Below are 26,550 nucleotides of genomic sequence, written 5' to 3' on the forward strand. Positions count from 1 at the left end.
GGAAGGCACCTGCACTCACTTAAATGGTTAGTTCACCCAAAAATGAAAATTCTGTCAGTGTTTACTCACCCTCATGTTGTTCCAACCCCGTAAGACTTTCGTTCATCTTCGGAACACAAATTAAGATATTTAAGATATTAAGATCGCTCCTGCATACTAGTCCATAGGCTTCTTGAGGAATTGAAACTTGTCTTGCCGTCCTCGAAAAGTTATTAAATACATCGCTATAGTAGTCCAAGTGACTTCAGTGGCTCAATCTTAACTTTATCAAGCGACGAGAACACCTTTTGTGCGTAAAAACAAATAAAAATAATGACTTTACTTCAACTATTCACTTCCTTCTCTATGAGCCTCTAATCAGTTAACGTAGTGTGATAGCGTAGAGCTACGTCACACATACGCTCACTATTGGCCGACGCTGGTCGTGTGTGATGCGTGTGACGTACAATAACAGAAGCTTACGTTATTAAATTAGTAACCTGACTCGAGGCAGAGAGAGAAGTAAATAAATAGTTGAAATAAAGTCGTTATTTTTGTTGTTTTTGCGCACAAAAGTTTTCTCATCATTTGATAAAGTTAAGATTGAGCCACTTTAATCACTTGGACTATTTTAACGATGTCTTTAATAACTTTTCGAGGCCAGCAAGTTTCAATTCCTCAAGAAGCCTATGGACTAGTATGGAGGAGTGATCCAGCTCTCAGATTTCATCAAAAATATCTTAATTTGGGTTCCGAAGATGAACGAAGGTCTTACGGGGTTGGAACAACATGAGGGTGAGTAAATAATGACATAATTTTCATTTTTGGGTGAACTAACCCTTTAAACAGACTAAACGGACTTGAAGTTTGGCTGCGGTACATGCCGTTTCATCCCCGTCTCTACTTTATGGGTAGCTAACTAAAAAGGTGAATTCAGTCATTTGAGGAGAAAACAACATAAATATTTTAAATATTCTGCAAACAAGATTTCCGAAACACACCTATCGGCCCTTCTAGCCTGACCTTCGTCTGCCACTGTTGAGTCTCAAGTTGACATGTTGCTCAAACAAACAGAACACAGTTTTGAAAAGTTTGTTTACAGTGGGATCTCAGCTTATGAAAGCCAGACCAGAAGTTCATTTACCATTGGTAATGAATGTTCTAGGACTCAAAGCTTTTATTAAATGGTAGCAATAGCTAAATGATACGATACCAATATTTAATAAATTATTACATTTATATAATAATAAAAAAAAAATGTAATGGCTTATGTTGAATAAATTCCCCCGAATAAATATTTAAAAACGTATAAAAAATACTAACCTTTATAATAAAAAGGAAATATGTATTCTGCTAAATAAATCCCCCACAATAATATTTTAAAACGTATTGCTATAAAATGATATTAAGTTTAACTGACGGTTGTTTGCAGTTGTCTGAATATTTAAATTTGCGCTCAAATGTGTGCTTTGTTCACAGCTTTAAAATGCAGCTCTTTCAATCCGAACCAGAGTGACTGTTCTTATTTTGTTTTATAATTTAAATTTTATTATCGAATGAGATTACATGGTTTTTAGATTTAATATTAACATGTATTTTAAGGACAGATGTTGAACAGTTGCTGGTCCCCATGATGTATGGTATCCAGCAAGTCATATATTACACTCAAACACTCAACCTCCTTATTTCATCAGACCCTGAACCCCTGGTGTTCACAACCGTACATTTACATAGCCTCTGTTACACACATGCTCTTAATAGTATCATGCAGCAGGGGTTTGTCGGGGTTATTCCATGTGCACATCCACACAGACACTCCTTCCTGCTGCGGTCTAATGACACTAATTCAGGTTAAGTGGATTGGCTTGAGCCAGCCCTGGATTGCATCTAAGTTGTCTGAGAGCCTCGTGTCGAGTCCACGGCTGCAGTGCCACTGGCTCACCCTGATGCCCTGAGGACACACAGAGGACACACACACACTAATGCCTGCATGCGATGGAAGCCATACTGAAACATTTCATTGAATTAATTGCATATGTTACATATTGATTATATAATAATAATCCTTCCTTGCTGAAAACCTTTTAATTAAGCAGTTCGGAGCTGTTGAAAACTGTTGTGCTCCTTCATATTTTTGTGCAAACTTTGAAACATTTTGTTTCTGGATCCATTAATGAATAGAAAGTTCTAAAGAACAGCCTTTATTTGGAATATAAATCTTTTGTACCAGTATAAATGTCTTTTACTGTCACCTTTGATACATGTAATGCATCTTTGGTGAATAAAACCCCTGCAGTCAATAATGTTATCCCTCAAAACTCATCTTTGATCACCAAAATTATATATTTAAATGTTTTTTTTAACATTTAATGATTTAAAATATCTTGAATGTAACTATACCCTTGCTTCATTTATTATACGTGGAAGCATGAATGGGTAAATTAGTCTCCACCTAGAATACCTGATCCACTCGGTCAACTTGTTGTAAACGTTAAACAATGGCAAGTGGAAATACTGGTTTAATTCAGGCATACATGTTTGAACCAGAAACTGATTCAGAAGATTAAGTGGAAGAGCGAACCATGCATGCTCGTCCACAAGTTGAGTACAATCAGAATGGTAATGCGTTTTATGTATCACTCTCTATATCGGACACATAATGGTAATTGATCTGATTAGCTTTTTGATTTACTACGCTATCAAACAGCGGTACGGCTTACTTTCGGGGGTTCCCTGGTACTTTTTCTAAATTGCAGTAGAAAAGCAAAGCCGAGCCGTGCCGAGTCGTAGCACACAAGCGCCAAAAGTAGGGCTGTCAAACGATTAATCGCGATTAATCGCATCCAAAATAAAAGTTTGTGTTTATATAATATATGTGGGTGCACTGTGTATAATTATTTTATATATACTGTATATATAAATACACACACATACTTGTATATATTTAAGAAATATTTTCATATAGATTTATATAATTTATATTATATATAAATATAAATATTTTATATATAAATATTTTTTTCTTAAATATACACGCATGTGTGTGTATTTATATATATACAAAATAATTATACACAGTGCACCCACATATATTATATAAACACAACCTTTTAGTTTGGGTGCGATTAATCACGATTAATCATTTGACGGCCCTATAGCCAAAAGTGTTGCTAATGTTACACAAACCATGTTCCGCTCGCCATCTCAGAGTCAGACAGCTGCCTTCTCTGTGTCTTTAGAAATGCTTTAAACGATTTAGTACATCGGTGGAGAAAGGCATATAGTTACATCATAACATCGTAATATACATATTCATCATTTATCCACATATTGTTAAATGTACTTTATTTTATTTTTAATATAAATAGAAAAATATACTGGGGTAACCTGGCTTCTCTTGAGCTCCCCTGCTTCGTGACAGTTAATGATATGCTAAATCCTGCCCGCACTTTGACGTGATTGGTTACAAAATATTTGTGAGAAAGCGCGTTTTTGAGACTTTGTTTTTCTGCAAAGGTGTTGACTGATGAATTTGCACATGGTTTGTCTCAAAGCATATTAAAAACACCACAGATATATAAACAACATTAAATTTCATCAAAGGAGGTCTTTCTTTACCCCCCCCCCCCAAAAAAAAAAAACTATATATAAATAAAAAAATAATAATGATTAACAATGATCTACTGATCCACACATTTAAACAGTAGTGTAATTGTCTTTAAAAGTCTTAAATAAACTTTTTATTTCCATATCATTGAACATAAGCCTATATCAGACCTGCAGTCCACAGCAATATATTTTATATATATTATCCATGTTATTTTAAGCCTCATTTTGTTGTTTTTCAACATCTTAAAGTAGTAAAGTACTACATGTACACGTTTTCTTTTAGCATTTACACTGACTTTGACATTGACAAGAACAGCATGCTACTCTAAGCAAGAAGTGAAATGGTATGTCAAGTCTGTATATTCCTTGAAAATATTGAGGGTTGTGGCCTCGTCATCTTAACCATCATGTCTTTAAGGGACTTTGGTGTCACTGCGGGGTAGTTTACGTGTTTTCTTGGTCGGCGTGACGGTGTTTGTTGTGTCTGGCTGTCTTAACAGGTGATATGACCTTCGTCTCTGTAAGGGGATCAGTGTTTAAGTCTTTGTCGACAATTCAGGCGAAAATACAGCAAATCCCCAGAGCTTTGCTAAGTATTGTCACTTTTACTCCACTCCTGCCCACCTTGGCTAAGCCCCGAAATTGCATTTGACAACTTCGCAGCTGCATCGCCTTCCAGTGGAGCTGATTAGCATGTCTAAGTCTGTCTTGGGGTTGGTCACGTTTGACCAAGTACAGTTACATAAAGGAAAGGTTAAGTCATTTAAAAGTCACTGACATTATCCAGATTGGTCTCTGTAAGTCTCTTGTTTATTTTGGTTATTACTGTTCTTTTTCACCCTCAGACTGATGCTGAGACCAGTCTATGTGCAATTTGGTTCCAAACAGAAAAAAGTTTTTCACTTATCCCAGGGCTTGATGTTGTTGTGTTCATTTCTTATTGTTGTTATATATATATATTTTTAAATGTAATTATGCAATTAATTCTATTATAAAAGAATTATATAATTTTATATATTTTTTTCAAATGATTGGAATCTTAACAAGTAAAATGATCATAATCCATTTGAATGTTTATTTTTTGAACAAAAATTATGACATTAACTCCACTACTAAAGTTTTTGCCATTTTATAGTCCGTGTACCAAGGAAACAAAGACCATGCTTAATATGATATGTAACATGTATGAATTCAATAAAGAAAGATCAGCATAAACAACACATTAGTTTTATATTTTGGTTGTCCAACACAGTGAACAGAGGAAATGATGTGCCAGAAAAATGACTTAATTCTCCAGTGATGTGTTTGTCTACTTTTGTAAGTTGTTTGTGGACAAAATGAGTTTATTTCTTGAAAGTCCGTCTTGAATCATCAGTCTACCAAAGTGCTCACTGAATTCATCTGAGTCATATCAACGAATGAACATCTGCAGCATTAAAGCGCTGCCATGCTAACCATCAGACCATGGGTCAGACTAAGAAGCAATACTTCTGACAATAGTTTCTCAGAGCAACTGTTTGCTGCGTGTGTGTGAGAATGAGTCAGAGTGTGAGTGTGTCCATGCCGCGTCCGTCTCTGCCAAACTGACAAAGTGACTCCAGCCGCTCTCCTCCGGCAAGCTGCTGCGGTACATGGTGAACAAAACACACCAATCTCCACAAGCGGCCAGCTCTCCCTCCCGCGCATTCTCCATCCGTACCGCACCACCTAATGCTGCCCACGTCTCGGACCACGTGCCGGGGCCCAGGCTGCGCTGTAGCGGCTGTGGGCGCTCGTGCCCAGGCGAGCTGGTGCCGCTTGGAGTGCCCGGCGTGTGCTGGAACGCGACAGCCCGCTGGTCCCAGGGCACCCATCACATGCCCATCTTTAAGCCATCTGCAAAGTAGAGCAGTTCCCGCCAAAGCATTAAATTAAATCCTTGTTTGGGCTGATTAACAAATGGCCTTGTTTTTTTGTGTTCCGTGGGCTTGTTTTTTCCTCCTGTCCTGCTGAAGCTCCATCACGTCGGAACGAGCGTGGCAGAGGCAGCGAGCCTTCGGGAAGTCTCAGGAGTGGCTCGGATGTTTTGGGGGGAAGTTTGCTCAGGATCGCGTCTGTCTCGAAAGTGGCCCGTCCAATTCTCCGTCCCACAGCCATCAGGCTGTCGCAGACCACAGACAAATGAACAATTAATCTGGGCTTGTAATTGAATGGCACCCAGTATGATATTTTAATTGTTCAATTGGAGCTGTTTGGATTCAGAACTTAATTGGAATGGGGCGGGAGGGACTGGATGTCCTGTTGCATATTTGCCGGCGATCGCTCAGGTGTTACCTGCAAGATTTTTAGTCTGAGGAAGTGTATCGTTATGCAGATTCCTACGCTCTAACCAAGAGTATTCTTTGAACAGTCAACCGAAGTGGTTATCTGAAGGTCTAAGGTGTTCATGACCCTGGTGCTTGGTAATAATGGTAACCAATAAGACTGCTCACTTTGACCAAACGCTCTTGAAACTTGAGGGTAGAAGCATCACCAGCGCCTGCCAGACCAACTGTCCGCCTACTGTTTTGGATCTAAAGAAACAAATTTCACGATTGAGAAGCCAGTAAAAATGGCTTGATGAAACGGCACTGGCTGGGTTCGAGCGACATTTGCTTTTAGTCACGCAGCCCCTTCTGTTCAACCCCTGGCTCTGTCATCGGCACACTGATTCTGCTCTACGCTGGTTAACAAGACACCATGGCTGATCCAGAATCAGATTGTTGATTAATCTCTTTGCTTTGTGTTTGTCCATGACTGATCCACCAGTGTTGGGGAAAGTTACTGAAAAGTAATGCATTACAATATTGCGTAACTCCCTTAAAACGTAACTAATTTACTTAGTTACTTTTTTTTAGAAAAGTAATGAGTTACTTTTTTTCACCTGGGCTGGGCTTGTTTTTTTTAACAACAAAAAAGTTATATATTTGGGCAAATGTAAAGACTCTTTCTCACCAAAAGTGAAATAATAAGCCTCAGGATTAAGGAAATGCAAAAACACGCATGTACAAACAAACTTCCGTCTGTGCTGCCATTCTGGATAACGGAAGAATAAGATGCAAGGGGAAAAAAGTTCAACACTTACTTTACCAATAAAAACAAAAAAGTCTAAAGTCATTTTTGCTAATGGTTTAACTGAATCATCGAAGGTCAGAAGCAAGTACATTGGTCAATAAAGTGAGATTAAATGCATAATTTTTTTTATTTAGCCTATCGTACTGAGTTATTGGAGTTTTGCATTGGAGTACTCTTTAAATGAAATTAACTCTTACATTTTTTAAATAATGCGTTTCTTTACTAGTTACTTGAAAAAGTAATCTGAAGTTACTTGTAATGAGTTACCCCCAACACTAGGTATAATATTGTGTATGACAGTTTAGACAAGATGAAAGTTTTTTTTAGTATATTACTAAGTAGTAATTAGTATATATATATATATATATATATATATTGTATTATTTTTTAAATATTATTATATTTTATATTGCTATACATTTTTAGGTTGTATTATTAAAGAAAAAAAACGTTTTGCTACTTTTTATTTTTCAGAAAAAGAAAATGAAAAGGGGGGAAATAGAATCAGGACATGACACGGGCTGGATTTGAACCTGCGTTTCCCATATGAGTATCACACAACATGCCTTTCCAATCGATAAATCTTAAAAAAATGATCAAGCCCTCTTACTAAAGTTTTATCTATAAAAAAAATAATATGGTCAGTGACAGATAAATGTATGTAGGATCACTCTGATGACCATCACAGCCCACTTTTATGCTTCATCCCTTTTCCCTTGTTCATTTGTACCTCTTGATTGGAAGGCGGATGCCTCTGTTCAGCTGTTCCCTCCTACCCAGTGATTTCTCTTCCTCGTCGAGGCATACCGGCAAAGACCTCCGTCTCCTCAAATTAACATGAGCAGGTGTTTTTCTCTGATGTGTTAATTAGGAGAAGCTGGTGTCATTATGCTTTAAGTGGATGTTACAAATAGAACATGTTGTTTATTTTCTCTTCTGCTGAAAAAAGTGATCAGAGCTGTCACGAGGCTCATGTGTCACTTAGAGAAGATCGTGGCTAATTACCAGGAGTTCAGAATCTGAAAGTACATGTCTGCGGATTCTCCTGCGTCTGCGCTTGAACGAATACCAGATTGTCGATCTTAATAAATACTATCAGCAAGAACAGATTTAAACAGAGTCCTGAGGTTAGACTTAGCATATTTTTCTGTCTGAGGATTGCATTGCTTTATGGCTTAGATAATAACAAAAGTAGGATGTGTTTTCGGTTTTCTATTTTGATGTCCACTCCACCAATTTACATCATTTTAAAACTTGTGCCTGATTTGTAAGGACAATGGCGAAGACACATGCAGAGGAAAAATGTAACAGATTGTCTAGAACAAAAACAGATATGATCATTATATTAATTATTTAATAATTGTTTGTTAATAATGACTAATGACTCTTTTTCTGTGAACAAGTTCAACTACTGTAATGTTTGGAATATGGAGTAGATGTGATATGGACTACTTTTATAGTGGACATTTTGAACAACACAATGAAGAAAATTAAATATTTTTTGTTTAAATGCACTATATATATATACAGTAAATGTGCTGTAACACTTAACTTCAGTGGTTCACTTTAGACATTTTACTAGCTTTAAGTAACTTTGCAACTACATGTTAACTAACGGTCATTGGAGTATTAGTAGACTGTCTGCTTAATATTTGCTAACACTTTATTTTGATGCTTCCCCAACAGACATTCAACTGACTACTGTATAAGTGACTTTGCAACGTGTCAACTTACTTTATTCTACTAACACCTAACTGGCTACTAATGCTTTGATCAGAGTTACTTGACATTTAGTTGCAAAGTTAGTTATAGTTAGTAGAATATCTAAGGAAAAGACCATAGAAATACAGAAATAGAAATTCTTGTTTCCTTTTGTGTTTACCCCACGGTGCGATTATGACCACATAACAGACGAAATTGCGTTTATTTCTATCCCAGAAATATAACTTTTCAAAAAATATCAATTGAACATGAACTTTCCATTGTTAAATGCACGAAATTGTAAATGAACAAGTCAGATTGGTTCCAGCATCCAGCATGCATCACTCAGCAGGCAGATGTTATGTGCATTATCACTCTTGAAGCCTGTTATTGGACCGTGTGTGCGTGCGGCTTTGCCCCCTGCGTGGTGATGCTGACACCCTTGTAATCCTGCTGTTTATTATTAGATGGCACAGGCTGTTGCACCAGAAGTTTTGCATGATAATATGGCATGACCAGCTGCACAACAGATGTTGTTTTTTGCGGCTTTAGCATAGGAAGGTTAAAGGTGTCTCTGCTGCCCCTTGTGAGGATTCTCTGACCCCCTGCATAGTGCGTTTCCGCTCACGTTTTGCTGTAAGCCGACCTGGTGACACTGGCCTTAGTTTGGGCTGTTCTTACACCTGCCCTTGGATTTAGGCAGATAATGCAGTAGCTGACAGCTGGACTAGCAGTGGTAAACATGTTAACATTTTAATCCTGTGATTAGTCAAATGCAGTCAAAATTAAGTCAATTCGAGCGCCGTCTAATCGTGCTCATTCTGTGTGTTTGGGATGTTAATCTTGAATAAATGCATGTAATTTGCCACTACCCAAAACAACGTGTTTTTACGGGACATTTTTGTCTCTCCATTTCTATGTACAGAGTAAAGAAAGCAAGGCACGTTTATTTGTTTTAATATGGCAATTCAAAGTGCTTTATAGAAAATAATAAAAATAATGACAAAATTAAAGCAAGGAAATTAGCTGTTATAAAATAAATTAAAAGAGTAAAAAGATCATACATAGGTTTTACTCCTGGTTTTACTCTGATATTTTCCCATGGTGATTACACTGTGCCTGTAGCATGAAAAAGAAAAGAAAGTGTAAATGTGAGGCTGAGTTTTTTGTGTGCATGTATATGCATAAGTAGTTTGAGGTCATGTGTTTTACTCTTTGCATTTAAATGTACATTTATTTTTTCCCTCAGGTGAATATATTAAGAATTGGAGACCTCGCTACTTCCTGCTAAAAACCGATGGGTCCTTTATTGGATACAAGGAGAAGCCACAGGATGCAGATCTTCCCTACCCTCTCAATAACTTCTCTGTTGCAAGTAAGTGATGCCTTCAAGGCAAAACGAGTACGATTTTGTTCATTCTTTATCTTTTGTGAGGCAACAGAGAGGTAAATCTCCATGAATTACCAGAAGAGTGGATTCATTTATCTGTATTGCATTTAGAATTATATCCATATACTAATGTGACAGTCTAGAAATTCAGATTCACACAATGTGTTTTTAAATGTTCAATGGTTGGGGTAAATTTCTCACTTTATTTGTCATGAAGTCAAATTATAGTTAGTCCTAATTCTCTCATCGAAATTTAAAATAAAACAGGCTGTTTTTTTTGTTATGAGGCAAAGCCTTTTGTACATTTTAGGAGGCTCACAAAACAAGTGCAGAAACCACTCAAACTGTTGAGGCAGGTCTGGAATGATCAGGGACTCTTCAGCTTGTTTCTAATGTTGGACTTGAGGATGTACAAAGAATGTGTTTAATATGAGACATAATGCGTTGTGTCATTCACTGTTCAATTTCACCTCATTCTTCTTAAGTTTGAGTTTTTAAAATAATTTTTTCAGGGCACTGGAGTAAAAGCATCTAATGCAGTGACTTATTTTCTCTGAAACGCAACTCGAACTCAAGCTTTCCAGCTTTCGGCGCTGGTTTCTGGACACGTGCTACGAGCGGCTCCCAAACCCTTCATCCGTCAAAAGGCCCAGCCAGGTTTTAATCTAAAGGCTGGAGGAGCTAGAGGTGGCCATACATCCGGCCTGGGCCTGTTGGCAGTGGGAGAGGATTGCCACATCTGTTGCAGAAAGCTGGGAGGCCAGGTGGTGCTGGGAGGCTGATAGCCTAATGCTCTCTCTGAAATGGCATCGCTCTCACCCCCTGTGCAATGAGCTGCCACCAGACTGCCTTCCTCCGTCCCGCTCTCACCGAGTCCTGTACACAGCCTGACCAGCCCTGCATCTGCTGCCTAGTACACCACACTCCATATTGACCAATTTGTCTTTTTTAACAATGATTGCAGCACATGACACATTGCTTTGCACAGTGAAATCCCCCAATTTGGAAACAAAACCCTATGAGTACAGGTGGATTTTTTGAAGGAAGAAAAGGACATTTTTTTCTTCTACATAAACATTAAAAGATTAATGACATTACATTTTTTGTTAATTTGTTCCAAAAAAACCCCCAGTAATATTGAGAAATATTATTACAATTTAAAATAACTATTATCATCAAAAAAAATGTTTTTTTCAGGATTCTTTGATGAAAGGAAAGTTCTATTTTAAAGCATCCTTACTGAATAAAAGTATTGATTTCTTTAATCTGAATCTTACTGACCCCAAACTTTTGAACGGTAGTGTATAATGTTACAAAAGCTTTCTATTTCAGATGGATTATGTTCTTTTGAACTTTCTATTCATCAAAGAATCCTGAATTTTTTTTTTACATAACTGTTTTCAACATTGATAATAATGATAAAAGTTTTTTTGAGCAGCAAATCAATACTTTTTTCAGCAAGGATGCATTATAGTGACCAAAAGTTACAGTAAAAAGACATTTATGATGTTACAAAAGATTCTATTTAAAATAAATAAAAATGTAACTTTCTATTCATTAAAGAATCCTGGGAAAAATGGTACACAACTGTTTTCAAGAATGATAATAATAATGAAGGTTTTTAAGGATCAAATCAGCACATTAGAATAATTTCTGAAGGATCATGTGACACTGAAGACTGGAGTAATGATGCTGACAATATAGCTTTGGCATCACAGGAATAAATTAAATTATATATATATATATATATATATATATATATATATATATATATAAACAGTTATTTAAATTGTAATAGTTTTTCATAGCCTTGGTGAGCATAAAGGTTTTATTTCAAAAACGTTTTAGACTCCAAACTTTTGAACAGTAGTGTACAATATCTACATTCAAGTGTATAGATGGTTAAAAATGGTATTAAAGTTTTTGAAACTGAACTTAAAAACAGAGAGTACATTTTCTAAGAACACGTTTAAACTAGATTTTTTAGGTTTTTGGAAACTTTCAATTGTTCTTCACCCTGAATTCACTTCAAGAACTTCAAGCCAGTTCTCGCTCACAGCAAAAGGGCTGACTGCTATATTTTATCTCCTGATGTTTTTGTGCGTTGGCACCCTCTCAACCTTATTTTGGACTTGAGAAAACCTTTAAGAGATGTTGCATGGTGGGAGCAGCAGAAATCGCAGATTCTGGGCTGTTTAATTGGCATGCTAGCTTAGCTTTCCTTACCGACTGTTACTTGAAGCAGTATTTGTCATCTGTGATCTAATGTGGCAAAGCAAACAATACTGTCAGATCTGCCTCCTCTCCTCCCGAGGTGTCACATTCTGGCTGTCGTGACCTTGTTTTTATGCACTCAGCGTGGGACTCAATTTTCTCTCTACTGCCCAGGTAGACGTTCTGTACGGAGCGTGGCTTCGTGACCTTAGCAATGTCGTCATTAACCTTCCAGTCTAAATTTAGGCCCTGATGTCATTCAGAGGTGGCTGAAATTGGCCAGCTGAGGGCCCTCATTATGGGGCTGGCAGCCGAGGCTGCTGTTGCGTTTCACCTGTCGTCTGGGCATTGCCCCCAAATTCTGCAGCGGTGATGAGCCCGGTTTGGATGTCACATCTATTCCCTGCTACTTTCATAAAGTATCTGAGAAGTGCATTATTTCCCTCTGACTGAGCAGTGGCTGATGTGGCAGAGCTAAGCGTTGTATATCAAATGGTGCGTGGCATTCCAGAAAATGTACCTCTTGCTCATTCATCTCACCGTTGCACTCTCCCACCCGCTGCCTCCTCTCTGCTAATGGCCATTTGTTTTACATTGGACTCGCTGCTTCCCCTCTGTTTATCAAATAAAACACTGACAATGGCTAACAGTGTTAGGAAATGGGCTGAGCTTAGAATTCAGGTCAGCTTTCTCTCCCTGCCTGTGATTTAAGTCTATATTTATTTAGTGTGTATGTTTTGAATTTTGTATTGTATACATGAAATATAAAGTGGCTACAGTGTTTTTTTTTTCTTCTTTGGTCTGTCATTCCAGAATGCCAGCTGATGAAAACTGAACGACCAAAGCCCAACACTTTTATTATTAGATGTCTACAATGGACTACTGTCATAGAGAGGACCTTCCATGTGGACACGCCAGAAGAGAGGTGAGAACGGTCTCTAATGTACTGTAGAAAACACAACTACTGTATTAACACTGTGTCCAAATACATTCATTTAGTTCAGTTTATTTATAATGTGTATTCATTTTCACTAATTAATCATTGTCAGTAATCCTTAAATAAGTGGTTTTCATCTGATTTTGCCATGAGAACCACCTTTTTTCGTTGATCATTGAGCCACAACCCACTTTTTTAGAAATTTGAACAAAGCTAATTAATTTCTAAAAATGGTTAACAGTCCCACTTAACATAAACATAAATTGTGTATATATTGTGAATTTCACTAACACTGATGAATGAACAGTATTATAGGGAAAGGCTAAACTACTTAGTAAGTTGAGCCAGCACAGTCATCAAAAATATAAAATTGGTGGTAATTTGGTTTGATGGTATATTGGGTTACATAAACTACAGTTACCATGGTAAATACACATGAACTGTTAAAAACATATGGACACTAGTCCTGATGAATAAAATGAAAATCATACCTGAATGCAAATGATTCCTGGCTAACACATGATATACCTCTTATGTAATCTATTGGTAATTTTGTAATTTTGGAAATTGATATGATGAATATGATGTTGGATGCTCTTAAATTTGACTGAAAAATTCTCTGTGAACCGGACCCCACAAGTTACAAAAGACATCATCTCATCTGACAATAGGACAATGCGAGATGCAGGTCAGTGGAGTGGAACACCGAAATGTTTTGCAATGTTGATCAATGACTTTAAGCTGACAGTCCAGTCCTCTTTTAGTTTCTTTTATTCAGGTGGCTGACTTGCAAAAAAAACGACACAACTACACTTTAGGAGGGTTTACGCAAAAAAAAAAAAAATGAACAGACACTGAGCAATTTATTCTTGCTCTCCTACCTTCTCTATCTATCAGAGGGCATTGCAGTCCACTGCACACTTTGTTTACCCCCCCCCACACACACACACACAGCTCTGAACAGGAGTGGGACATGGCGTACTGGCAGAGGCCCAGAAACTGCAGGCCTACATGTGAGGAGGAGAGATGTGGCGGCAGCTGGCATAACGCCAGACTGTATTCAAAGCCTTTATCTCTCATTAGCAAAAACCGCTCATTATACACAAAACCACTCCACACCCATTTATCCACACGACCTTGAAAGGATGCGCAGGGCCCTTCCTATATGCTACTGTGTTAACCCAAAGTATCTTGAATTTACCTTGGCCTTTCAAATGCACCACGACTGGCATGTAAAATTCAACTTCCACTGGAAAAAAATGACCAGAGTTACTTACATTAGTGCAAATCCATACATTATGTTGATAATGAATATTTTAATCACTTATACATTTTTTTGAGGGTTTCTCACTTACCAATGGTACACAAGAGCGGAGGTTTTCAGACTCTGCCTAGTAGGATTAGATCAATATCAATATTTTTGCTTTGGTACAATACCAGTCTCTGATACCGCTGTATTCAATCCAATTCTCATTTATTTGTATTGCGCTTTTCACAATATTGTTTCAAAGCAGCTTTACCGAAAATGTATATATCAAGTTATGTATTTCAGAAATATACATATACAAATCTCACAGTTAGCTTATAATGTATTAATTTAAACAATGTATTACTTTGTTGATTTAGAGCTTGCTGTACAATATTAAATCATTACCTTATGCAACAAATGAAAAAAAAAAACTTGGCCTACTGATTAAATAAAACTGTTGCTGTCAACAGATTCAATAATTCTGTGTCAATAAAAGCATAAATATACTATATATGCATGTTTTATGTTATTTAGGTAATAATACCTGTATTTATGTATAGAAGTATCATAACTTTATTTTTGTTAAAACAATATAATGTTTATCAGTTCACTTTGGATGACACTACTGTTCAAAAGTTTAGGGTTGGTAAGATTCTATTAATCATTCTGTTATGCTGATTTGGGGCTCAAGAAACATTTCTTCTTCTTATTATTATTAACATTGACAATAGTCACTTTACTATTCACTCTACTGTCACTTTTGATCAATTTAATGCATTCTTGCGGCATAAAAAGTATTAATATTTCTCTTTTTTTAAAATCATAACTTTTAAACAGTTGTGTATGTGCATATGTTTTTATGTATCAGTGTTTCCTACAGTACAAAAGGCAATTCTTGTGACTGAGGAGTTCCTCTAAACTCCTCCAAATAGACCAGCAAAACTAGACTGGGCTGGAAGGAAAACAAGATAACTACTGTAACTTAAACTGGGTTAAGATGTTTTTTCCAGCTCGACAAACTGCCAAAATGTGCCGAATTGTGGCTTGTTGTTGTTCAATCCAAGCTCCAAAATGTGCTAAATTACAATATTATTATATACCACTGTACATTTGTAGAAATGCGGTACAGAATACCAGTAGACCAATCATCCGTACTCTTTGGTTCAGTCCAGTGCTGTAAAACAGTGAGAAACCGATAGTTTCGCTCAAATGAATCCATCATTATTAAAATAACACATGCTCAAAAACATGAATGCACCACTGATTCTTCACAACAGATGTTGTGCTGCACGACAAATGAAAACTCAATGGAGGGAGACACTCGTTCGCAGAGAGGAGCGACTTCCCCACTCAAATTAGATTACACTGTCAGCCAGTGAGGACGGCCTTGTGATTTACTCAGATTGTCTGGCCTAATGTCAAGGAAAAAAGTTTATGTTTCAGTTTACATTTATAACTGAACCACTTGTTTGTTTAGTGTGTCTCAAGAGTATTCTTGAAGTATGTGTTTTTTTTAAACACGGGCTTTGTGTGTGCTTCCAAAGGGATGAGTGGGCAGAGGCGATCCAGATGGTGGCAGATAAACTCCAAAGACAGGAAGAGGAACGTATTCAGTGTAGTCCCACCTCACAGATAGACAACTTGGGAGAGGAGGAGATGGACACGTCTATCAGCCACCATAAACGCAAGGTACAAATTCAAATACAGATTTTGATGTTTGGTGCGAGGGGACATCATTAACCTGAGACATTGGGAAGCTGAAGTTAAACTACGGCTTGTTTCTGTAGAGTTTTATAATTCTCACTAACCAATGGGAATGCACAAGAGCGGAAGTTTTCAGACTCTGCCTAGTAGGATTAGATCAATAGCAATATTTTTGCTTTGGTACAACACCAGCCTCTGGTACCACTGTATTCAATTGTGTTGAGCCTTTAATGTCACTTATCACACAATGAACTAAGCAGCAAATGTTGAAAATGCAATTCAAACTTATTTTTCAACATGATCTGTATAAAAGCAACATAAAAATAAATGAAACTGAGAAGATTCAGGATCCACTGTATGAAACAGACTTTACGACTCGGTTGCACAAAATTATGAAACTCTCTCTCTCTCAATAATGTGTTTTAAGGCAGTGTATTTCTGTGAGTTTCATCATTTTTAAACAACAAACTAACGTACAAGCGTATCAGTGTGTTGGTGGCAGTGGAGTCTCTGAGCAGCAGGATTACATCCCCACAGCAGATTTAGAGATGTGGACGTATTCTCATTGAGTTACATTAGCAAAATAGAAATGTAGACCCTAATTACATGTATTGGGTGTCAGTTTGCCCGACAATTTATTGCTTTTTCTTTGTTTGCAGACAATGAATGACTTTGACTATTTAAAGTTATTGGGAAAAGGCACTTTTGGAAAAGTCATTCTCGTAAGGGAGAAGGCCAGCGGAAAATATTATGCAATGAAAATTTTAAAGAAGGAGGTTATTATAGCAAAGGTAAGATTCGCCATGGACATTTTGTGAATGAATTTCATTTAAAAAATGTTTCATGTTTTTCATTCAGGCATTTTGTGTTTTGCGAGTTCGGTTAATGACATTTTTAACCGTTATAAAAGTGTACTTTCAATCTCATGATTTGTAATACGATCTCATTATATCCAGGAGTGTGTACATCACGTACTGTAAGCAAACACAGTTTATTTTACAAACACCTTCTTTCTCTTCCGTAGGACGAAGTGGCCCACACGCTCACAGAAAGCAGAGTACTAAAAAACACGAGACATCCTTTTTTAACCGTGAGTGCACATTTTGTAATGAACTATCATTCAGAGTGGATTTACAGAGACCTTAAAGCTTCACAATGCTTTTGTATATATGATTGCCTTTTCCCTGGAGCCTCATTATAACGTAGAGAATAAACTGTAATAAATTAACGGCCTAAATGTAGCTGTGCATCTGTTGAGAAGTCGCCAGTGAGAGGTAATTTTCTGACACTCCAGATGCTGTTGTATGCCACGCAACATACACAGCAGGTTTAGCAAAAACAATTTACTACTGTCAGTCAAGCTGGTGTTCCCTCGTAAACTTCACCTTCCCTCAAAGTTAGCATCAAGGCCTACGAGAAAGAGCAAAGATTTTCAAAACGCTCCTTTCATTTTCTCTCGAGACAAACACTTGTCTCACTGCATACATTTTGATGAGCATCTCTCACGTTGCGTGTGTTTTAGTTTTGTGAGATTTTTGCCTTTTGTTTTTCTTCTAATGGTGTATCCACCTGCTGTTTCAGTCTTTGAAGTACTCGTTCCAAACAAAAGACCGCCTATGCTTCGTGATGGAGTATGTCAATGGAGGAGAGGTACGTGTGTGTCTGCATTTGTTTTTTGTATATCTGTCTTGTCGTCTGTGTTGGCACTTGGCAGACGATCTATTTCTGTAGTAATGCTGTCACTAATATCTGCTTTCTGTGCGACTGTGGGGAGCTAAAAATGTTAATCTGTTATCAGAGAAAAGTTAAGTCCACGAGAGAAGTGCGTGAATCACGTCTTGTGATTCATCCACAGTTTGAAGAGTCTTTCTCTCATCCTTTGGGAAAATTTTAACTAATATCAAATTATCAGCTAATATTATTATTAACAACCGATAACACTTATAGTTTACTAATAATAGTAATATTTTTTTACGCAATATTGTTGTTATTATTATTTTAATTAATGTTGTATTTATGCACATTTGGTTTGAAATCTAAATGGTTTAAACATGAATTAAATATCAATATCAACAAATTATTATTATTATTCCATTATTATATGCAACGTTGTTTTGCAATCTAAATGGTTAGAAACATATTATTATTATTATTGTTTTATGCGCATTTGTTTTTCAACTTTAATGGATAAAAGCAAAATGCAAAAAAGCAACAATATTATTAGTTTAATTGATTATTTCTTCCATTATTTTATATTTAAAGACATTTAAAAAATATTTTTTACGTATTTATTTATTTAAATGGTTAAAAATATATTATTATTATTATTGTTGTTTTATGTACATTTGTTTTTTAACTTTAATGGATAAAAGCAAAATGCAAAAAAGCAACAATATTATTAGTTTAATTCATTATTTATTCCATTATTTTATATTTAAGGTATTTATTTATTTAAATGGTTAGAATGTTGTATTGTTGTTGTTGTTATTATTATTATTATTAGTAGTAGTAGTAGTACAGTAGTAGTATTTGTAGTTTTTAAACTTTTATCCTTGTTTTGCACTTCTTCAGGTTTCTTTTTTTTGTGAATGAATTGGTGTTAGGCCTACATAAAAAGTTTCGTAATTTTGCGAACAAAGGACAAATTGGTTTGACCCGTGAACACAGTTGTTTGCTGTTGATCATAGTGGTGCGATGCTGTTGTTGGGTTCTTTTCTTTAGAGATTACCAAATGGTACTATTTATCAGTAGACCTGATTACAATTACATGTATAAAAGTGTGAATATCAGTAAAAAATATAATAATAACTATTTCAGACTCAAAATGATTGTTGTTTTATGGTTGTACCTTTTGGTAAAAACTTGTAGTTGCTCAGGATGTACTTTGTTGAAGTTGTTGATATGGCAGAGCGCAAGATTCCATCTAGAGGGACAGGAGTTTTGATAAATGAAATTCCACCACCAAAGGTGCGGTTTAATCAGAAAAGCAGCAATCTCACTCTCATTCCCTCAGTCTGCAATGTCACCTGCTCCCCCTGCCTGGTCCAGCCAGAGCCCCTAACCTCCACATGCTGCGCAGAGCCCATCCGTCTCTCCCCTTTCAGCCTCGCCACATTCACAGCTGCCAGTGCTCTGATGAAGGCACACCTGTCCTCGGCCACCCCGGTCCCCTGCACAACACCCCCTCCTTCAGCTGATCAGCAGAGCCGTTAGCTCTCCCCGGACAGCCGTATTCAAACATCCCACAGCAATTAATAGACAGACTCTCCTCATTGGGCTTCTGGGTAATTTCTATAAGCCAGGTTCAAGTGGTGCTGAGGGCCAGATAGTTGACAGGAACCCTTGACATCGACTCGGGGAGGCAGAGGGAAGACACTCCATAAAAGCCACGGCAGGGATGATTGCAGGGGACGGGGTGCTCCTGCCACTTTAATGGAGCGTTAGCCCATGAGTACACAGCGCTGCCTTTAACAAGATTGGTGTATTGATTAAAATGCTGATTTAACAGGCCGCGCCGGCCTGTCTCTGGAAAGCCGGGGATGATGTGCCAGCTGCTGTCTGGGTTCGCTGGGCATCCTCCGAGGGCCTCGCCATCTATCATCTCAATATGGCGATGTGAGGCAGTTTGTGTTGTGTTAATTTCCTCCAATAAATCAGTAATTATTGCAATCCTGTCCCTGCTGTTTACCCTGCAGCTGTTTTTCCATTTGTCGAGAGAACGGGTGTTCTCCGAGGACCGCACGCGCTTCTACGGCGCCGAGATCGTTTCCGCCCTCGACTACCTGCACTCTGCCAAGATAGTGTACCGGGATCTCAAGGTAAACAGAAAAAGGGGAAAGAATTCATATATTTAGAGTGAAGGTTTTGTTCAGTCGTGATGCCTTTATCCGAATGTATGTCAAGGGACGTGGAAAATGTAATTAAAAGCTCTTGAGTTTGGAGCTTTTTTTTTCCTTTGGTTTTTGGAAACATCAAACTCTGGCGGCTGTGGATGATGACACAGTGTTTCGCTCGCAGCCTTGGACCAAGCCAGTTGTGAAAGTGCCAAGAAACTTGGACAAACAGCTTAGCCATTAAAATTGAAAGGTTAAATTAATGTGGCTTGAAGTTTCTTTCCACTTTCTGGGAATAAATACATTTTTTGTACTTGTCAACTTTTTTGCCATCATTAACAACATAAATTTTGTTAATTTTTCTCGTATTTTTATGTTATTTCACCCGTGAGTTCAATACATGTGTTAGCCATACGAGTTCATTGTATTATGAAGATTTTTTAATAAAACATGATACATACAGTTAATGACCTTTGCTGCGCATATTAATACAGGCAGTCTATAAATGAAAGTCATATTTGAAAAGAACTTTTTGTGTTGACTATGCTGTTTCAAAAAAGTCGACAAATTCACACTCTCTTCTTTTTGCCCAGCTGGAGAACTTAATGCTTGATAAAGATGGACACATCAAAATTACAGACTTTGGCCTCTGCAAGGAAGGAATCACCGATGCTGCTACCATGAAGACCTTCTGTGGGACGCCAGAGTATCTGGCACCAGAGGTAAAGAAACCCCGGATGATTTACAAAACCTGCAACTAGCCCTACAACTGTCAGCACTAATCAGTGGAGCATATGCAGTAGACCATCAACATGCTCAACAATTTTTATATGACAAATTTATGATTTCAGATAATATCACAATGAGTCAAGGTTGACTAGAATGATTGATTGGTCCTATTTAAACATTAGCTTTAGATGTCATGACATGGAGTGCCTTGTTGAATAAAATAATACTTAAAACTAGCAAATTTAACCATTTTGCTTTTTATATTATATTTAGAGCAAAATAATAATAATATCATGGAGTCTATTACTGGAGCCTCTTCAATAGGGAATGTGCATGCGCTCAATACCTCTGAAGTAAACTAACCCTGGAACATGAACTGCTCCGGGGCAGAGGGATAGCTGCAAGTTGGAGAAATGGGCAAGCCGAAAGGTTTCCTATTGGTGAAAAGAGCTTCTTGTCGACAACTTCGTTAGCCAATCAGCATTAACCATACATATTCCTCTAGACTGGAAGAAGATGGCAGTAAGACGCGCTGTGATGCTGTATATCATAGTAATGTGTATTAGTTAGGCCCGTCAATTCTACGTGTTAAATTGGTGCGATTAATTGTTGAAAATATAACTTGTTAAAATGATTAACACATTTAGCGCACCCTGACCTATCTGTTATCTTACATTGCATGCAGTTGCTTAGTGACGAACATAAACATCAGGGCAACGACTGATCGTGATGAAGCCTATTAGAACGCATTTATATGCCCCTAAAATTTAAGATATTAAAGCAAAAAGCCCTGTCTAGGTTTTTGTCTTATCATATATATATATATATATATATATATATATACAGTATATCTATATCATATGATATAGTTTAGCAATTACAGTAATATAACACGAGCAAGAGTGGTGTCTTTTTACCCGAATATCTGCACGCTTGCAAATATAAACAAGAAGTTAATGTTGTTACATTTTAGACACAATATTGTCTGTTTTCTCTCCATTGCCCCAATGCAAATGGTTCCAACTAAGCAAAATAATTGTTGTGGCTCTCTGAGCAACACATCAGTGTTTCTTTACTGAATGAATCTGTTTTTTAACAAATTCAGTGTGCCAATGATTCAGTGACCCTATTCAGAAAGACAATCTCACTCACTTCATTCCTAAATGAGTAAGCCGTTTGAATGAATTGGTTGCATGAATGACTGAATGAGGTAAACAGCCTGTGTAAATATACATATATTCAAACATCAAATATACAAATATTTCCTAAACATTTTTAGTGTAACATTTTTTTTTTTTTGAAAATGAATGACTCATTTTGAAAAAAAAAATGTTAGATTAAAAATGTTAATTGCTTGACAGCACTAATTACAATAGCTTGTTCAAATTCAATCATAATGTATTATTTAGTTTGCGTTATATCTTCCAGCTTTAGTTATTATTTTGTTTTTTGTTGACAGACACGTTACAGCAAGACAAAAACAATGACTATTTGCATCTAAGCCTTCGGAGTTGGCAATTTGTATAGTTTGGTATTAAAGTGAATATAAGGAACTTAGGATCCTCCTAATGTATTCATAATGGCTCAGTTGCAATAAAATCAGTTGCATGTTCTTAAAAATAATTGTAACCACTGTATTCTGTATTCTACATTGCAATATTTATCTTTTTATAATTGCTGCTTTAAACAATACAATGGTTTAAAACATCTGGCAAACAAATTAACGTTATGTCATTTGTTCTGAATTTTAGCTTTTAAATGTGCAAGGAGAAAAGTATTGTAATATAATGTATTATAACTAGTTACTATTATTTTTTAAAGATCGACCTGGTTAAAAAAAAGTGGATTACAAATATATATAAATTTTGTAATGCACTTTTTACCAGTTCGATCTTTAAAAAAAAAATAGTATTAAAAATATATATATATAAATACACTTTGTCTTCTGCTCAACAAGGCTGCATTTATTTGATCAAAATACAATAAATTATCTTTTATGAATAGAAAGTTTAAACATGTTTGTTTGAAAAACTCTTTTGTAACATTATAAATGTCTTTCAATCAATTTAATGCATCCATGTTGAATAAAAGTTTTTCTTACAAAAACATATTTGAAAGGTAGCTTAAATAAATAATATATTAATACAATTCCTCTTCATTATATGTCTATAGGGCTCATAGAAAGTGTTATAAGTGTTAGATATTTTTATTAGTTATATAGTGCCCACCCTGTTAAAAATAAATAATTAGCACAAATAAGTATCACATTTATTTCCTTTGAACAGTAGTTAGCTGTTCAACCTTCTGTCCAACCAGAGGTGTTCACGGTGCCCAGATTGCTGTGGCTAAATCCATATTTATAGACAGGAGGGGGGAGCGAGCAGGGGGCGGCAGCGGGAGTGAAGGGGGATATAGATTCCACTCGAAAAAGTACGGAAGACAATTTGGCGCAACATTTTGTTTTGCTCAGCCTGGCCGCTGTGCCAGGAGATGATTTGAGTGTTGGTTATTTTTCACAAGAGTATGTGATTGCACAAAAAAGTACATGCTAAACAGAGGCAGATGGTGGCAGATGGGGAAGGTTGGAAGAAGGTGGCTGGGAAACCTGGAAATCTATACTGCCGTACTGGTGTAAAAATAACAGAGCACAGCCTGAGCCAAGTTCTGGAGATGCAAAGTAGAGGGGGATTAAAGAGAGCGAGAGAGAGAGAAAGAAAGAAGAAAGAGAGAGAGAGAGTGTGAAAGATATTTTGAGGAAAAAAATATTTTCTTTTAGGGTTACAGGAGTGAAATTGGAATAGTTTCGCTTAAATTTGGCCCTCACCAAATGTTTTAAGTGTTAATGAGAATGAATGAAGCTACATTTACAGAAATACTTCTCTAATAGCGGTTTGTTTCTCACAAGCTCTATGTCATCTGTCATCGAGTGCTCATCTGTCACATCTTCAGCATTTAGTAATTACAGTGCTTCCGCAGCATGTTTGCAACCAATAAAACATATCGCTGGTTTCCAGGTGTGATTCAGAGCACATTAGTTTTGTCTAAATGAGCCTGCAGGACGTGCGTTTGTCAGCATGCAGGTGTGGCTAGCGTTCGTCGTTTTGTGGGATGCGTACAGGTGCGTAGCAGCAGGTAAGCGTGGATGCCGTGATCTGTGCGTGTTTACAGTATGTGTGCATACATTTGTATGCACTTTGCACACCCATCTCTGCGCATATGCGCAAGCGTCTTCGTATAGCCCGGCCAAAGTGGGATAAGCTCATGGAGGCTGTCTGTTCCACTGCCCTGCTGGGGAACTGGGCTGGTGGAGCCACAGGCTCTCTGTCCCATCCCTCCCCGTCCAGTCTTGCCAAGGGCCCAGTCCTGGGAGCAGCAGCCCTGCCACATGGCTGTCCGAGCAGGGGCCTGTTCCTCCCCTGCGGCCGCTCCTCCTCGCCTGTGGCTCTGGAACAGGGAGACCCCAACTGGCTCTGTGTGCATTAATCGCATCCCCGCCTGCAGCCGAGCTGCTCACGTACACTCCCAGGACAAACAGCACAATCCGGCCATACTTGCAGCACACACACACACACACACATGAACGGTGCTTGCGCTCCTGTTTTCTTCCAGAACACACAGTCCTGTCCTGTCTTCGCATAGACGTGCACAAACACACCCATTCTGTCTCTGTAATTCGAACACACTTTAACTCACTCTCACAAACTTTTTATGAAAAGCCTTCTTAAATGGGGAAAAAAATGAACTGTATTGTATGAAGCAAAGATACCCATAAATAGTTCAATTAATTATGAATAGTAAGTACAATAAATAATTGTTCCACTATGTAAAATAGCTGAACTTTTTTAGCACGTTTGATGACATTTATTTACATGTATTCCACTAAGTAATATATACACTACTTTTTTATGCTCACCAAGACTGCATTTATTTGATTAAACAACTGTAAAAGCAATAATATTGTGAAATATTGTCACAATTTAAAATAACTATTGCATTTGAATATAGATATTTAAAGTGTAATTAATTCCAGCTGAATTTTCAGCATCATTACTCCAGTTTTCAGTGTCACAATCATCAAATGCTGATTTGCTGTATAAGAAACATTTCTTATTATTAATAATGTTAAAAGTAAGTTGTGCTGCTTATGATTTTTTGCATTTATTTTTAATAGAAATCTTTTGTAACATCATAAATGCCTTTACCGTCACTTAAAAAAAAGATTATTTTCTTAACGGTTAAAGAAAAGTATTAATTTCTTACTGATCACAAACTTTTCAATGGTAGTGTAGTTTAAAACACTCAATGTGCAATGTACCGTTCATCACATTTGTTCTGACATTAATATGTGGCGTAGTAGTCATATACACACACCTCACTCTATGGAGGTTGTTAGCGTTGCTTCCACACGTTCGTATTGTGCTCCCTAATCAAACGGGGTAATGAAAGCTGCTGTTGACTCGTGCAGGTCTGCCTGTTTTTAAAGATCAGAAAGGAGACATCATTATAACACCACTTTGAGCATATGGTTAACTGGCTTAGTGCCAACCAGACTTGTCATTAGTCAGACGTATTAATCACGACTCTGCTCTGAAGAGACCTTCTCCATCGCACACTAACTCCAGCCCCCTTATTTCTGCCACCTAGACTTACTGGTAAAGGTATGTATGAGCATCCTCAGTAATTGGGGCCCGGGATGCTTGCCCAAAAGCACAGCTTTGATCCAACGATAGCAGGCTTTTAGGACTGTGCTTCCAGGTTCCAACTGTATCCTGCGCTGGACGTTTGACCCGATACACTGGTGCAGAATGAACGTTCAGTCGCTTTTATCAGTCTAGAGCTGATGGGCTAGAGAGAGAGAGCTGGCTTGCGCTGATATGATTTTGGTGATGAGAAGCACTACAATGACAGTGTGTGAAGTGCTGCCATTATCTGCTACTCATATTCATATATTAACAGTTGTTCATAACTGCCATTCATTTTGAAACTCTCAGTTGTAATGACTGTTATGGACATGAAATTGATTCAGTGTTATGTTACATGGACGGACGGATGGATGGTCTGACAAATTGATAGATAGATAGATAGATAGATAGATAGATAGATAGATAGATAGATAGATAGATAGATAGATAGATAGATAGATGGATAGATGGATAGATGGATGGATAGGTGGATAGGTGGTTGGATGGATTTTAGAATGCATTACCTGTGTTAAATTTATTCCAAATGCAAATCCCTCTTTCTGTCAATGAAATTCCAATTCAGCTTCTGTCGGTTGTGGCCAGTTCAATTCAAATTCACACTCAAGAGTTAAAAGGGAGACAGTTCTTAAGATATGAATCTTCCACAGCAATGGTCCATATTTTTAAAAGCTTATCCATGATTAAATGTGTGTATGTGTGTGTTTGTCTTCAGGTTCTGGAGGACAATGATTACGGCCGTGCGGTGGACTGGTGGGGTCTTGGTGTGGTCATGTACGAGATGATGTGTGGCCGACTGCCTTTCTACAATCAGGACCACGAGAAGCTCTTCGAGCTCATTCTAATGGAGGACATCAAGTTCCCCAGGACGCTTTCAGCTGATGCCAAGTCCCTGCTGTCAGGTCTGCTCATCAAAGATCCCAACAAGAGGTACAAACTGCACACCTGGTCTAACCCAGAAACCCAGATTCATCACAATGAATTCTTTATACATTTCAACTGTTTTTTTCTGTTTATTTCACTTATTTAGACAGGAACTGGTGTAAAATCATCAGTTGTCTTCTGGCTAAATACAAATCCTTTCCTTTATTTTTCCTGTCAGACTTGGTGGAGGTCCGGATGATGCTAAGGAAATTATGCGACATAGTTTCTTTACTGGAATTGACTGGCAGGATGTCTATGACAAAAAGGTAACTTAGAATCTATGCTGTCCTGCATTCTCCACTACACATAAAAATGCATTACAGTATAAAATATTAAGAAAATATTTTTTTCCTTATAATTGCAACATTTTTTGTAGTTGTAATTGTGACTTTATGGGCCCTATCATTCACCCGGTGCAATGCAGCGTCAGGCGCAACGCTAGTGCTTTTTGCTAGTTTCAGCCTGACGAAGTTATCATTTTCACGTCC

The 26,550-nt window shown here is 37.3% G+C and overlaps 1 protein-coding gene across 2 annotated transcripts in view; it reads left to right on the forward strand.

The window, feature by feature from the left end:
* Nucleotides 1–26,550, forward strand: part of akt3a (AKT serine/threonine kinase 3a) — an 87,210-nt gene that overhangs the window by 53,287 nt on the left and 7,373 nt on the right. For both annotated transcript variants that reach the window (XM_089116938.1, XM_039672490.2), the window contains 10 exons: nucleotides 9,632–9,757; nucleotides 12,800–12,911; nucleotides 15,717–15,861; nucleotides 16,536–16,667; nucleotides 16,901–16,966; nucleotides 17,458–17,526; nucleotides 19,572–19,694; nucleotides 20,303–20,431; nucleotides 25,854–26,068; nucleotides 26,241–26,328. In XM_089116938.1, coding sequence (XP_088973064.1) covers nucleotides 12,811–12,911; nucleotides 15,717–15,861; nucleotides 16,536–16,667; nucleotides 16,901–16,966; nucleotides 17,458–17,526; nucleotides 19,572–19,694; nucleotides 20,303–20,431; nucleotides 25,854–26,068; nucleotides 26,241–26,328 — 1,068 coding nt within the window. In that variant the 5' untranslated portion in view covers nucleotides 9,632–9,757; nucleotides 12,800–12,810. The remainder of the gene's footprint in view (nucleotides 1–9,631; nucleotides 9,758–12,799; nucleotides 12,912–15,716; nucleotides 15,862–16,535; nucleotides 16,668–16,900; nucleotides 16,967–17,457; nucleotides 17,527–19,571; nucleotides 19,695–20,302; nucleotides 20,432–25,853; nucleotides 26,069–26,240; nucleotides 26,329–26,550) is intronic.

The sequence above is a fragment of the Pimephales promelas genome, chromosome 11 (assembly GCF_988280905.1).
Source record: "Pimephales promelas chromosome 11, fPimPro1.hap1.1, whole genome shotgun sequence".
In the NCBI taxonomy this organism is placed as follows: domain Eukaryota; kingdom Metazoa; phylum Chordata; class Actinopteri; order Cypriniformes; family Leuciscidae; genus Pimephales; species Pimephales promelas.